Genomic DNA, 12,140 nt, shown 5'->3' with positions numbered 1-12,140 from the left:
TATCAAGGATACCCAGCCCACCAAGCCTCTTTGGTCTACACACGAGTTTCCAGCTGACTTTGCACCGGCCGCCGGAGACCTTATCCGAACCAAACCAGAGGAAAGCTCTCTCAATGCCCATAAAGTCGGAGATAGTACCCTCCGGAAGTTTGAGCGTCGTGGCATGAAAGGTGGCCAGGGAGGAAAGCACGGACTTGACGAGCTCAGCCCTTCCCACAGTCGTGATGAGCCGTCCCTGCCAAGGCACTAGCTTCCCAACAGCCTTGTCCACGAGGTGTTGAAGATCGACCTTCCACAAACGATGGACCGAATGCGTATTAGCTCCAGTGAAATAATCAGGAGGTGGCAAATTCATCTCTAGAGCATGTAGTGTCAGATGAGTTCATGTTACTGACGAGATGCGTGATGACAGGGTGATATAGCTGTCTATTTGCTTCTCTGATAAAGTGCTTGGGGTCGTTTTCCTCGATGTATTTCGGCTGTAATCAACTCCCTTTGGAGCGTGTACATTGAATATTCAGAACTAGGCGTCCAACAGCTAACCTATCGAATACAGCCAGCCATATACGAGGATTTAGCGCGACGTGAGCATCTGCTGCAATGCAGCACCCAGTATATTAACTCGAATTACAGCGTGTGAGTGTCACATAATTAATTTCCGTTGGGGAAATCTGTTAAATAAGAAGATTCAGAGATGTTCTTTCTTGGGGAATACTGTAGAAGACGATCGATACAGACTTGATCGCTTGTCTGCTCCGTTTATTTTTATGTACGAGGGAAAGCCCAAGCCTGCCATTTGGCCATGTCGCTGTGCTTTGACTAGTTCTCGACGGACCATTGACATCGTCAAGAGGTGTCAGTGTATGCACAGAAAACTCGAGGTGTTGGCTGTTCTTCAGAAACACAACTACAGAACCAAGCTCGAAAGTTGTACGGTGCTCTCGCCTATCGGTGTCTTTGGCAGGGAAGATCCTGAAGCACAAGTAAATCCCTCGAGATATCTCTTCTATCCGACGAATATTGAACCCCTGCTTATTTCACGTGAGTTTTATCAACGTATTTTTTTCTAGAAATTGTCTTTTACAAGCTTTCAGTTCGTTTTTCAATTTACAAGAAGTCTGAATGCCACGAACACTAGACGAATGCTGCTTATTTGTTCCCAAATACTCTGAATTACCGAGGCCAGCTAACGGCAAACACTAAATAGCGAACCAAAATTAACCTCTGCATCCTTGTGGCACGGCATGCGAGTAGATTGCTTAAAGCAGAGTTAATCAGTCGATAAGTAGTTAAGCAGACAAACAGGCACTCGCTTCCAGGCTCCTGTTTTTTTGAAACGAGGTTCCCAGGCTCCATTCGTTAAGAAAGAAACTACAACGTTCACCAGGAGTTCCATGATTGAGTCTCTTCCTGCTTTGACAGCAGATCCTAGTTTGTTAAGACTTCTATAGTATTTTCGTTCTGTTATCTCAGAATGCTAGGTCGAGCTATGCTTGTATATTTAGAGTAACCCCCAAACTGAACCAACAACATGGCATCCATATTTCATGCGACCGATTATTTTTCTGAAACAAAAGGTTTCGATTTAGTGACAGTGTCATGTTTCCTTATTCTCCAGCCGAAGAATATGCAAGTGTTCTTGCAGCTTGGACTCGGTCTCGTATTGCTTGCATCACAGTATGCACCTGGAACTGCGGTTCCTAGTTCAGGATGCCGAAGACAGTGCGGTACTGTTGAAATACCGTACCCATTCGGCATCGACCCGGGCTGCTCGCTCGCAGAAGGCTTCGACCTCAGTTGCAAGGTCCAAGATGGCGTCCAGAAGCCATTCAAGGGTGCCTTTGAGGTGCTCGACATTTCTTTGACCGAAGGCACGACCCGGGTGCTTAATTACATCCTGGGGTACTGCTACAACACCTCCACAGGGAGCATGGAGTATTTTGGCCGATATGCGGGGTTCAATGAAGGAGATCCTTCTTCTCCCTACCGGTTCTCCGACGTCCAGAACAAGTTCACGGTCATCGGGTGCAACGCCCTCATCTTGATATACGACTTTGATGCCACGGGCTACCAGGGCTTGGGCGTCGCAACATGCCGCAATTTGTCTGACTTGGTGGACGGATCCTGCTCCGGCATGGGCTGCTCCCAGACTGCAATACCGAAGAGGATGTACTACTATGACATAGCCTTCTCAGAAATAGTCAACACAAGTGAAATTTGGGAGTTCAACCGTTGTAGCTATGTGGTACTGATGGAGGCCGCGGCATTCAAGTTCAGCACTGCCTACATAAGCACAAATAAGTTCAATGAAACATATGATGGACGGGTGCCAATGATTCTTGACTGGGCTATGAGAGATGTGAAGTCATGTGATGTTGCAGAACAGAATAAGACGGGCACTTATGCATGCCTCAGCAGCAACAGCAAATGCGTGAATTCCACCAATGATCAAGGTTACATGTGTAATTGCACCAATGGTTATGAAGGCAACCCTTATCTCCGAGATGGATGCAAAGGTAATAATTAACTTTGAGTGTATATGTATATATGCACTAACGCCCATAATACTGCACCTTGTATGTAGAGGTCCCTTTATCTTACTTATTAAAACTCTAATATTTCGTTTTGCTATTTGTCTGCAGACGTTAATGAATGCAATCACAACCCATGCCCTTCAGATGGTTTTTGTCGCAATATCGGTGGAGAATACCAGTGTTCTTGTGGACTTGGGAAAAAATATATCCAAAAAAGCAATACATGCAACACTAACATTGTCTTAACAATAGGTAACACACAAACAAATGTGGTCACCTAGCTAGACCATTAACTTTATCGCACTTTTCTGGATGTCATGACAATCACACATCTAACCTTAGCTAATATGCACCATTTATGTTTTATATACCATCCCTCTCCTCAATCTCAAAAATAATTGTCTCATCTATTATTGTTATCAGGAATTACAATGGGAATATTCGGCCTAATGGTTATCATCATGTTCACAGTTTTTTGCGGGCAGATTATAATGCAAAAGAGAAAACTGAAAAAAGTTAAGCAGGAGTATTTTCATCAGCATGGAGGCTTACTTTTGTTTGACAAGATGAAATCAGAAAAAGGTCTTGCTTTCAATGTATTTTCAGAAGCTGAACTCATACATGCAACTGACAACTTCGACAATAGTAGGATACTTGGAAAAGGAGGCCATGGAACGGTCTATAAAGGGATACTAAAGAACATGCCTGTTGCAATTAAAAGATGTGCGATAGTTGACGAAAGACAAAAGAAGGAATTTGGCCAAGAGATGCTTATTTTGTCCCAAATCAATCACAAGAACATTGTCAAACTCTTGGGTTGTTGCCTTGAGGTGGAAGTTCCAATTCTAGTATATGAGTTTGTCCTAAACGGTACACTATTCGAGCTTATCCATGGCAGAAACCAAGCATTGCAAATATCCTTTAGCACTCTCTTAAGGATTGCTCATGAAGCAGCCGAAGGACTCAGCTTCCTGCATTCATATGCGTCTCCCCCAATAATTCACGGTGATGTAAAAACTTCCAACATCTTGCTTGATGATAACTATATGGCCAAAGTGTCAGACTTCGGAGCTTCCATACTAGCCCCATCTGATAAAGAGCAGTTTGTCACAATGGTTCAAGGTACTTGTGGTTACCTTGACCCCGAATACATGCAAACATGCCAGTTAACAGACAAAAGTGACGTATACAGCTTTGGAGTTATCCTTTTGGAGATCCTCACGGGTCAGCTGCCACTGAAGCTTGAGGGGTCTGAGAAGCAAAGAAGCTTGTCATTGATTTTCCTATCTGCAATGAAGGAAAATAATCTAGATGCCGTGTTGGCGAGCCACGTGAAAGGTCAAGAGAGCATGGAGTTACTGATAGGACTTGCGGACCTAGCTAAGAAGTGCCTAGATATGTGTGGTGAAAATAGGCCCTCTATGAAAGAGGTTGCCGATGAGCTCAACCGATTGAGGAAACTTTCAGTGCATCCTTGGGCACGACTCGACATCGAGACAAATGCTGAAAACCTTCTCGGAGGAGAATCTACGAGTGGGTATGAAATAGAATTAAGCGGGTATCCTACGGGTGAAAGTGAGGACCTACCCATAAACCCAGGAAGTTCCTATTATGCAAGGTGAGTATATACATGTATAGTAATCTATTAAACCTACTACATGCAGATTGTTCCTTCTGTACTTCGTTACCATGTGTAATATTTATGTTAATTCTAAACCTTCTTACCGTGTGTATTATATTTTGAGGATTTCTTGTACCTCTCCTAATAGGGAGTCTATCTCTTGCAACTTATAAATTGCTATTTGTATTTTTAAAAACAATTCGGTGTGTGATGTGTATTCAACAGAAATATCCATTGGATATTCGGATACATGTGTATCCTAGACATACGAATATCTAATTCATACATACTTTCTACACCTACATATTACAAATGCATCAATATATCTTTAAGACCGATAATATTCTATTTACTTGTATATTTTAATATATGTTACAATAAATTTTCATAACCAATCATTGCAAAAGGAACGTGCAAATAACCCATAAAGGTACGAACACAAAAGAAAATCATAGTTTGACAAAAAATAAAGCAACCTAAGATACTAGATGACCAATCTAAACAATAACCATCATCCATCATTGGTTGCTGGCTCTGGGTGGGTACATTATTATCAAACAGTAAAACTTAGCCACCTACACGCCTCCATAGTCATTTGACGTTCTCAATCATCAGAGCACTAACATGTACATTTAGGATTAACTGGGTCGTCCCACAGATCATTTGTGCTAATTATTTACCCGTTTCTGCCTAGCCCACTCGAGGCAGCATTACCAAGGCCGTTGCTCCATGAAGCGAGGAGACCAATTAGTTGATGAGCGCTCCTTTGGAAGCCTCACAACAATCAATGCCACTTGGCGCGCTCTCAGCCGCCCGCCACGTGTCGCGCTCTGGGCGCTCTTTCCAGAATTTTTCTTATTTTCCCGCACACGTTTTCGGCTTTTTTCGGGGGGGGGGGGGGGGGGTCGACGTTCCGGTTTTTCACCGCTCTTCCTTAGCTTTTGAATAAAATTTTAAAAAAATGCGCGCAAAAATGCGTTTTCGTTTTTTTCATGAGAGTCACGGTTTTGCTTCCACGAGAGGCACGGTTTTGATTTTGCCAGAGTCACGGCCGTGCCTCTCGGAAACGAAAAAATAACGCCTTTTTTGTTTTTTCCTTCCGCGAGAGGTACGATTTTGCTTCCGCGAGAGTCAAAGACATGCCTCTCGGAAACGAAAAAAACATGTTTTCTGTTTTTTTTTCATCCGTGAGAGGCACAGTTGTGCTTTCGCGAGAGTCATGGTCGTGCCTCTCGAAAACGAAAAAAACGTGCTTTCTATTTTTTTTTCCTGCAAGAGGCACGGTTTTGCTTCCGCGAGAGGCACGGTTGTGCTTCCGCGATAGGCACGGCCGTGCCTCTCTGAAACGGCAAAAAAATGTGTTTCTATTTTTTTCTTTCATGCCAGGCATGGTTTTGCTTCCGCGAGTGGCACGGTTGTGATTTCGCGAGAGGCACGGGCGTGCCTCTTTCGAAAGGGAAAAAAATCCATGCTCTCGGTTTGGTTTTTTACGTCTGGTTTTTTCGTGATTTTTTTTCATCAAAACCTATCAACATGGGATCTAGTTTTGAAGATCTCGACGAGAGGAATCCAACGGTGAAAATGGCTCGAGATTTGGACACACGGGTTAAGAGATAAAACGTTTTGAATAAATGGATCTAGGAAAAAAACTCTCAGGTTGCGACAAGTGGCGCACCGTGCCACTTGTCATAATCCGGGAAAGGTGGGAGTGATCTTTGCAATGAGTACTCCTCAATTAGTGATTTCGGCGAGTTAGGACGGATCCTACATGGTGCGTAGGGCGCCCCCTAGCATCGTGGTGCGCAACCCCCAGCTCACCTGCGCGCCTTTTGGGTCGTCCCATGTGGGGCCGAGGTCCCCATGATTTTTCTTTTTTCTCTTTTCATTTTTTCTTTTTCTTGTATGTTTTCCTTTTTCTTTCCTCTTTTTTCCTCTTTACTTTTTCACTTTTTTCGTGAATTTTATTTTTCAAATTTACAAACACTTTTTTGTTCATCGAATTTAAAAAATGTTCATCAATATAAAAAAAGTCAGCAATTCAAAAAATTTCATCGAATTCAACTTTTTGTTCATCAGATTTAAAAAATGTTCACCCAAATTCAAAAAAATGTTCATTGAATTCAACTTTTTTTGTTCATTAGATTGAAAAAATGTTCACCGACCTAAAAAAATATTCATTAAATTCGAATTATGCTCATCATTTTGAAAAAAATGTCCATCAAACTCAGAATTTGTTCATTAGTGTCAAAAAAATTTCATCCATTTTTCAAAATATGTTCTTGATTACAAATTTTGTTCATCAAGTTAAAAAATTGTTCATAAAATATAAAAAAAATTCATACTTATTAAACATGCTCATAAATGTTTTTCATCAAAATAAAAAAATGTTCCTTGAAACTTTAAAAATGTTCTTCATTTTGAATCACAATTTGTTTTGAGTTAAAAAATGTTTTTACGACAATTCACAATGTTTTTAATTTTAGAACCAATGCCTAATTATTGTAATATGGAATAAAATAAAAACAGAAAATAAAAATGGAATAGTACAAAACAAAAATTAAAACAACGGGGGCGTTTGCCCCGCGCATGGGCCAGACCAAAAGGGCGCGCGGGGGTGCGCTCTGCCGCGACTCGGGGCGCTCCACGCGCCATATTTTTTTTAGGGCGTGCGGGGGTGCGCGCTGCCGCGACTAAGGGCGCCCCACACGCCATATAGGAGGTCTCGCGAGTTAGACGTCGTCTGCCTAACCGGGCCTTAGAGATCGAAGGCCCACAAGACCCAATCGAACGTGCGGACTCTTCAAGCTAATTCTACATTTTCCATGCCCCTCAAAAAAAAAAAAATTCTACATTTTCCATCCGTCACAACCCCTAGTCCCCATTATTATTTTTCTCCAGCCATATCCCCGAGGTGAAAGCTAAGAGGAGACACCGCTTGTGTTGACTGTTTTTGTTTTGAGTGTTCGTGGATTGATAGTAATGCAACACGTTCGTTTTGCGCCCATCCAAGTGCACGGTCTGATCCGTCTATCGTTTCGTTTCATGTTTATCTATCCAAAAATAATTCATCCTTTTTTTTGCGAATAATGCCTAAAAAAAATCTAAAAATATTTTTCCCAAGAGCTTTTTTTCTGGAGAGAACGTTAAAAAAACATTCTATTTAAGGACCAAACCACACAAGTCACTCATTCGAATTTCCTAACATAGCATGGACAAATTCATGCATAGAGACAAATTAACAAAAAAAAATACCATACCAAATATGTATATTTTACGTTTGAAACTAACACACACACACACACACACACACACACACACACACACACACACACACACACACACACACAAAACCAGCTATATAATTTCATCAAATATAGACGGGTGCGGGACGTGTGCCTTCCTAATCTAGTGCTACTATTCAAACTCTCCGCGCTTCAACCCGAAAACCAACTCTTAGCGCTTTGGCTCCTTGTAATCAAGGATCGCATACAAAAACAATGTATACTCGCTACTCCATGGTTGGACTAGAAAAGAGGAATTCTTGCATGATCCATAGTGGACTAGGCCACGTGCCCTCCACCTAATGGCCCTCTTCTATTAGGCCTCAATCTTGAGTTTTTTATTTGATCTCTTTCATCTTTTGATTTGTTGACCATGACTATTGGGTTGGACTTTTGTTGTCATGACGATTTTTTTTCATACAATAAATTCCTTTGAGACTGGAAGGTGTTCTCTCCTACGTGAAACATTTATTATGGACATATTTGGATGACCTCGGGGATAGAAGGCATGGTGCACAGGGATATTTTAACATTTGTTATAGGAGGGGGAAATATACAACACATTTAAGGAGCAATTTCCCTGTTAAAAGCATTTAAGGCATAAATGTTTTATTTGACATACATGGTATCTTCAAAGGCAGCTAAAAGTATTTATAAATAATCTATATAAACTGCTATACAAATTATATTTTGTAAAAAATATTTTTATTTGTTTTAGTGTAAATTTTATGTGAAAAGTACTTGGGCGTCTTTTCCCGTGTGTAGGATCGAAAGTATGTCTAGAGGGGGGTGATTAGACTACTTGACCAAATAAAAACTTAACCTTTTCCCAATTTTTGTTCTTGGCAGATTTTAGCTATTTTAGGACAAGTCAAGCAATCATCACACAATTCAAGCAAGCATGCAAGGAGTATATTGGCAGCGGAAAGTAAAGCATGCAACTTGCAAGAATGTAAAGGGAAGGGTTTGGAGAATTCAAACGCAATTGGAGACACGGATGTTTTTCCCGTGGTTCGGATATGTGGTGCTATCCTACATCTACGTTGATGGAGACTTCAACCCACAAAGGATAACGGTTGCGAGAGTCCACACAGGGCTCCACCCACAAAGGGTAACGGTTGCGCGAGTCCACACAGGGCTCCACCCACGAAGGGTCCACGAAGAAGCAACCACCCACAAAGGGTCCACGAAGAAGCAACCTTGTCTATCCCGCCATGGCCATCGCCCACACAGGACTTGCCTCACTAGCGGTAGAACTTCACGAAGTAGGCGATCTCCTTGCCCTTACAAACTCCTTGGTTCAACTCCATAATCTTGTGGGAGGCTCCCAAGTGACACCTAGCCAATCTAGGAGACACCACTCTCCAAGAAGTAACAAATGGTGTGTAGGTAATGAACTCCTTGCTCTTGTGCTTCAAATGATAGTCTCCCCAACACTCAACTCTCTCTCATAGGATTTGGATTTGGTGGAAAGAAGATTTGAGTGGAAAGCAACTTGGGGAAGGCTAGAGATCAAGATTCATATGGTAGGAATGGAATATCTTGGTCTCAACACATGAGTAGGTGGTTTTCTCTCAGAACATATGAGATGGAATGGTGTATGCGTTCTGATGGCTCTCTCTCCAAATGAAGAGGAGGTGGAGGGGTATATATAGCCTCCACACAAATCCAACCGTTACACATAGTTTTCCAATCTCGGTGGGACCGAATCAACAAACTCGGTCGGACCGAAAATGTAAACCTAGTGACCGTTAGAGATTTTCGGTGGGACTGACATGCAACTCGGTAGGACCAATATGGTTAGGGTTTGGGCATAACGTAATCTCGGTGCGACCGATTACACAAACTTGGTGAGACTGAATTTGGTAATTAGCTAACCAGAGAGTTGGTCAGGCAAACTCGGTGGGACCGATTTGCTCTTTCGGTGAGACCGAAAGTTACAAAGGGGAAACACTGAATTTACATTGCAATCTCGGTGGGACCGATTCGCTCTTTCGGTGAGACCGAGAAGTTACGAAAGGGAAACAGAGAGTTTGCAATCCCATCTCGATGAGACCGAGATCCCTATCGGTAGAACCGAATTGCTAGGGTTTGGCAGTGGCTTATGACAAGTGAAACTCGGTGGCGCCGGACAGGAAGAATCGGTAGGACCGAGTTTGGCTTAGGGTTTAGGTCAAATGTGGATATGGGAAAGTAGTTGAGGGTTTTTGGAGCATATCACTAAGCACATGAAGCAAGAGGCTCATTAAGCAACACCTCATCCCTCCTTGATAGTATTGGCTTTTCCTAAAGACTCAATGTGATCTTGGATCACTAAAATATAAAATGAAGAGTCTTGAGCTTTTGAGCTTGAGCCAATCCTTTGTCCTTAGCATTTTGAGGGTTCCACTTTCACATCCATGCCATGCCAATCATTGAGATTTTCTGAAATAATCATCTTGGAATAGCATTAGCTCAATGAGCTATATGTTGTTATGAATTACCAAAACCACCTAGGAATAGTTGCACTTTCAATCTCCCCCTTTTTGGTAATTGATGACAACATATAGATCAAAGCTTCGACAAATGATAATAAGCATGAAATATATCGTCGTTTTGAGAAGTATGTGATAAGTAAGAGCTCCCCCTAAATTTGTGCATATTTAAAATTTGCTTTGGACTGCAAATGCACAAGGAGTTAGAGTCATGGGTTACTCTTCCATGTCACATACATCTTGGTGGAGCGCTTAAAATGATAAGAATGAAATACATGCACTCATCACCAAGAATAGTGAATGATCACATAAGATAGATAAGATAATAGCATTAAGCAAACATCAAGTGTAGCTTATGATCAAACACATGATCATCAATGTCTCACAAATAATGACGTAGTATCTCAAGCACTCAAAAGCAAACAAGTTTGAAAAAACCACCAAATAAAGCAAGAGAGAAAAGCAACACTCTCTCTCTCGAAGCCTATGATCTATACATTTTTCTCCCCTTTGGCAATAAGTTACCAAAAAGTTCCTAGAAAATGCATAGTACTAGATCGACGCTCAGGCTTGATCTTCTGGTGGTGGTGGAGTCCGGATCACTCCAAGGACGAAGGCTTTTGTAGACGCTGAAGTAGACGCTGGAGTTGGAGCTGAAGTAGATGCTGGAGCTGGTGGAACTGAGGCTGTAGCTGGTGCTGAGGTGGTGGCTCTTGTGTCAGCAACTGGCACGGCAGACGACCTCAGACCTCGTGGCACTCTGGCAAAGGCATGAGTGGTAGTCCTGCCTCTCCTCTCCTGCATATCATCTTGGAGCTACTCCACTGCAGACTGAATCTCCGTTACCTTGACATCCAAGTCATAGAACTTTTGTTCCATGATTCTCTCTAAGCTTGCCTGGTTTTGAGTTAGGGTGGCTAGTCCTTGCTCAATCCGCAGGGTGGATGCAATCAGGTAACCAAGCTGCTCTTGTTTGGTTTTCAAGAAATACTCAGATGCCTCCTCTTGAGTTGGCATCTTGGCAGCTTTCTCCTTCCTTGCCTTCTCCTTCTTTGCTTGTGCTTGGGCAGACGATGGCTCATTCTCAGTCATTACAACTTGATTGTCCTCAAAATCTGGATGGATGGGCAGGTGTTCCTTGTCCAATAAATATATGCCCGTGCCCATCTTAGAGTTGATGAGCTCCTGAATTTGAGGGGCATAACCACAGCTCCTCTTCTGATCTGCTGCAGTCCTCTTGATAGTCTCTACTATGAGGCTCATGACCTTGAATTTCTGTGGCACATCAAATACATGTAGCAAGTTGATTGCATGGCCTCTTATCATCTTGTGATCTCCAGACTTGGGCAATAAGGTGTGCCTCAATATCCAATTGATGGTTGGCAGCCCTGACAGAAGATAATGTACTGAGCCAAATTTGAAAGTGTCAAGAGCTTCATTGGGAATTTCCTTGTACATGTTGGACATTGAGTTATGATCCATTTTCTTCTTGGCATAGATATCCAAGTCATCTGCTTGCTCCTCTAGGGCATTGATCAATTTTGCCCATTCCTCAACAGTTGATTGGTACCTCGTACCCTCAGACATCCATGTGATCCTCCCATCTGGATAAAAGTGTGCCGTGGAGTAGAATTGCATGATGAGCTCCTCATTCCACTTTGTGAGCTTCTGCCCAACAAAGTCAGCTACTCCACAAGCTATGAAGCTGTCTTGCACTCCAGGATAGTGCTCCTCATTGTCCTTGATGTACTGCCAGTCAACCCATCTCATATCACAGACTATTGGTTTCTTATCAAGCAGTACTGTCTCATAGAAGTCCTGTTGTTCCTTAGTATGGAACCTGTAGTCAACAACAGTCCTCCTTCTTGAAGCATACGGGTCTGCTTCTCTCCACTTCCTCAGCCTTGAATCTCTCCTGAGCTTCATGTCCTCAGCCACAGGATGAGCATCGTTGTGGTCTAGGATCTTGGGCTTGAGCTTTCTAAGAACTTGCTCTTCATCCTCTTCTTCAGCAATAGTCTCAGGCACTGGGGCCTTGTTCTTCTCAGCTGCAGGAATGCTCCTTGTATTCCTCTTTGGTTTTGGCTTGGAGGCAGCTTTGGGCTTAGATGCAGTAGCCCCTGATCTTATGGCATCACCCATCAGCTTGGGTGCCTTAGGTGCTGGTGCAGCTACCTCTTCTTCCTCTTCCTCTTCCATGATGGAAGCCTTTCCAAGCACTCTGGCTACG

At 42.6% G+C, this 12,140-nt stretch overlaps 1 protein-coding gene across 1 annotated transcript; it reads left to right on the top strand.

Annotated features, from left to right (window-relative positions):
* The first annotated feature begins 923 nt into the window (after window positions 1-923).
* On the top strand, window positions 924-4,156 carry LOC123185755 (putative wall-associated receptor kinase-like 16). The gene is made up of 4 exons (XM_044597582.1): window positions 924-983; window positions 1,619-2,516; window positions 2,643-2,786; window positions 2,958-4,156. Exons 2-4 carry the CDS (start codon window positions 1,628-1,630, stop codon window positions 4,154-4,156), a joined length of 2,232 nt encoding a protein of 743 aa, XP_044453517.1. The 5' UTR covers window positions 924-983; window positions 1,619-1,627.
* The last annotated feature ends 7,984 nt before the right edge of the window (window positions 4,157-12,140 follow it).

This window comes from Triticum aestivum, chromosome 2A (assembly GCF_018294505.1).
Source record: "Triticum aestivum cultivar Chinese Spring chromosome 2A, IWGSC CS RefSeq v2.1, whole genome shotgun sequence".
Lineage (NCBI taxonomy): Eukaryota > Viridiplantae > Streptophyta > Magnoliopsida > Poales > Poaceae > Triticum > Triticum aestivum.
The sequence above is the reverse complement of the archived record's forward strand: the minus strand, read 5'-3'. Positions and strand labels throughout refer to the sequence as shown.

Excerpts from the sequence above, each read along its gene's own strand:
- LOC123185755 (XM_044597582.1), top strand. The coding sequence starts at position 1,628 with ATGCAAGTGTTCTTGCAGCTTGGACTCGGTCTCGTATTGCTTGCATCA. Across the intron at positions 2,517-2,642 it reads TCTCCGAGATGGATGCAAAG|ACGTTAATGAATGCAATCAC; the intron begins GTAATAATTAAC and ends ATTTGTCTGCAG. Across the intron at positions 2,787-2,957 it reads TAACATTGTCTTAACAATAG|GAATTACAATGGGAATATTC; the intron begins GTAACACACAAA and ends TATTGTTATCAG.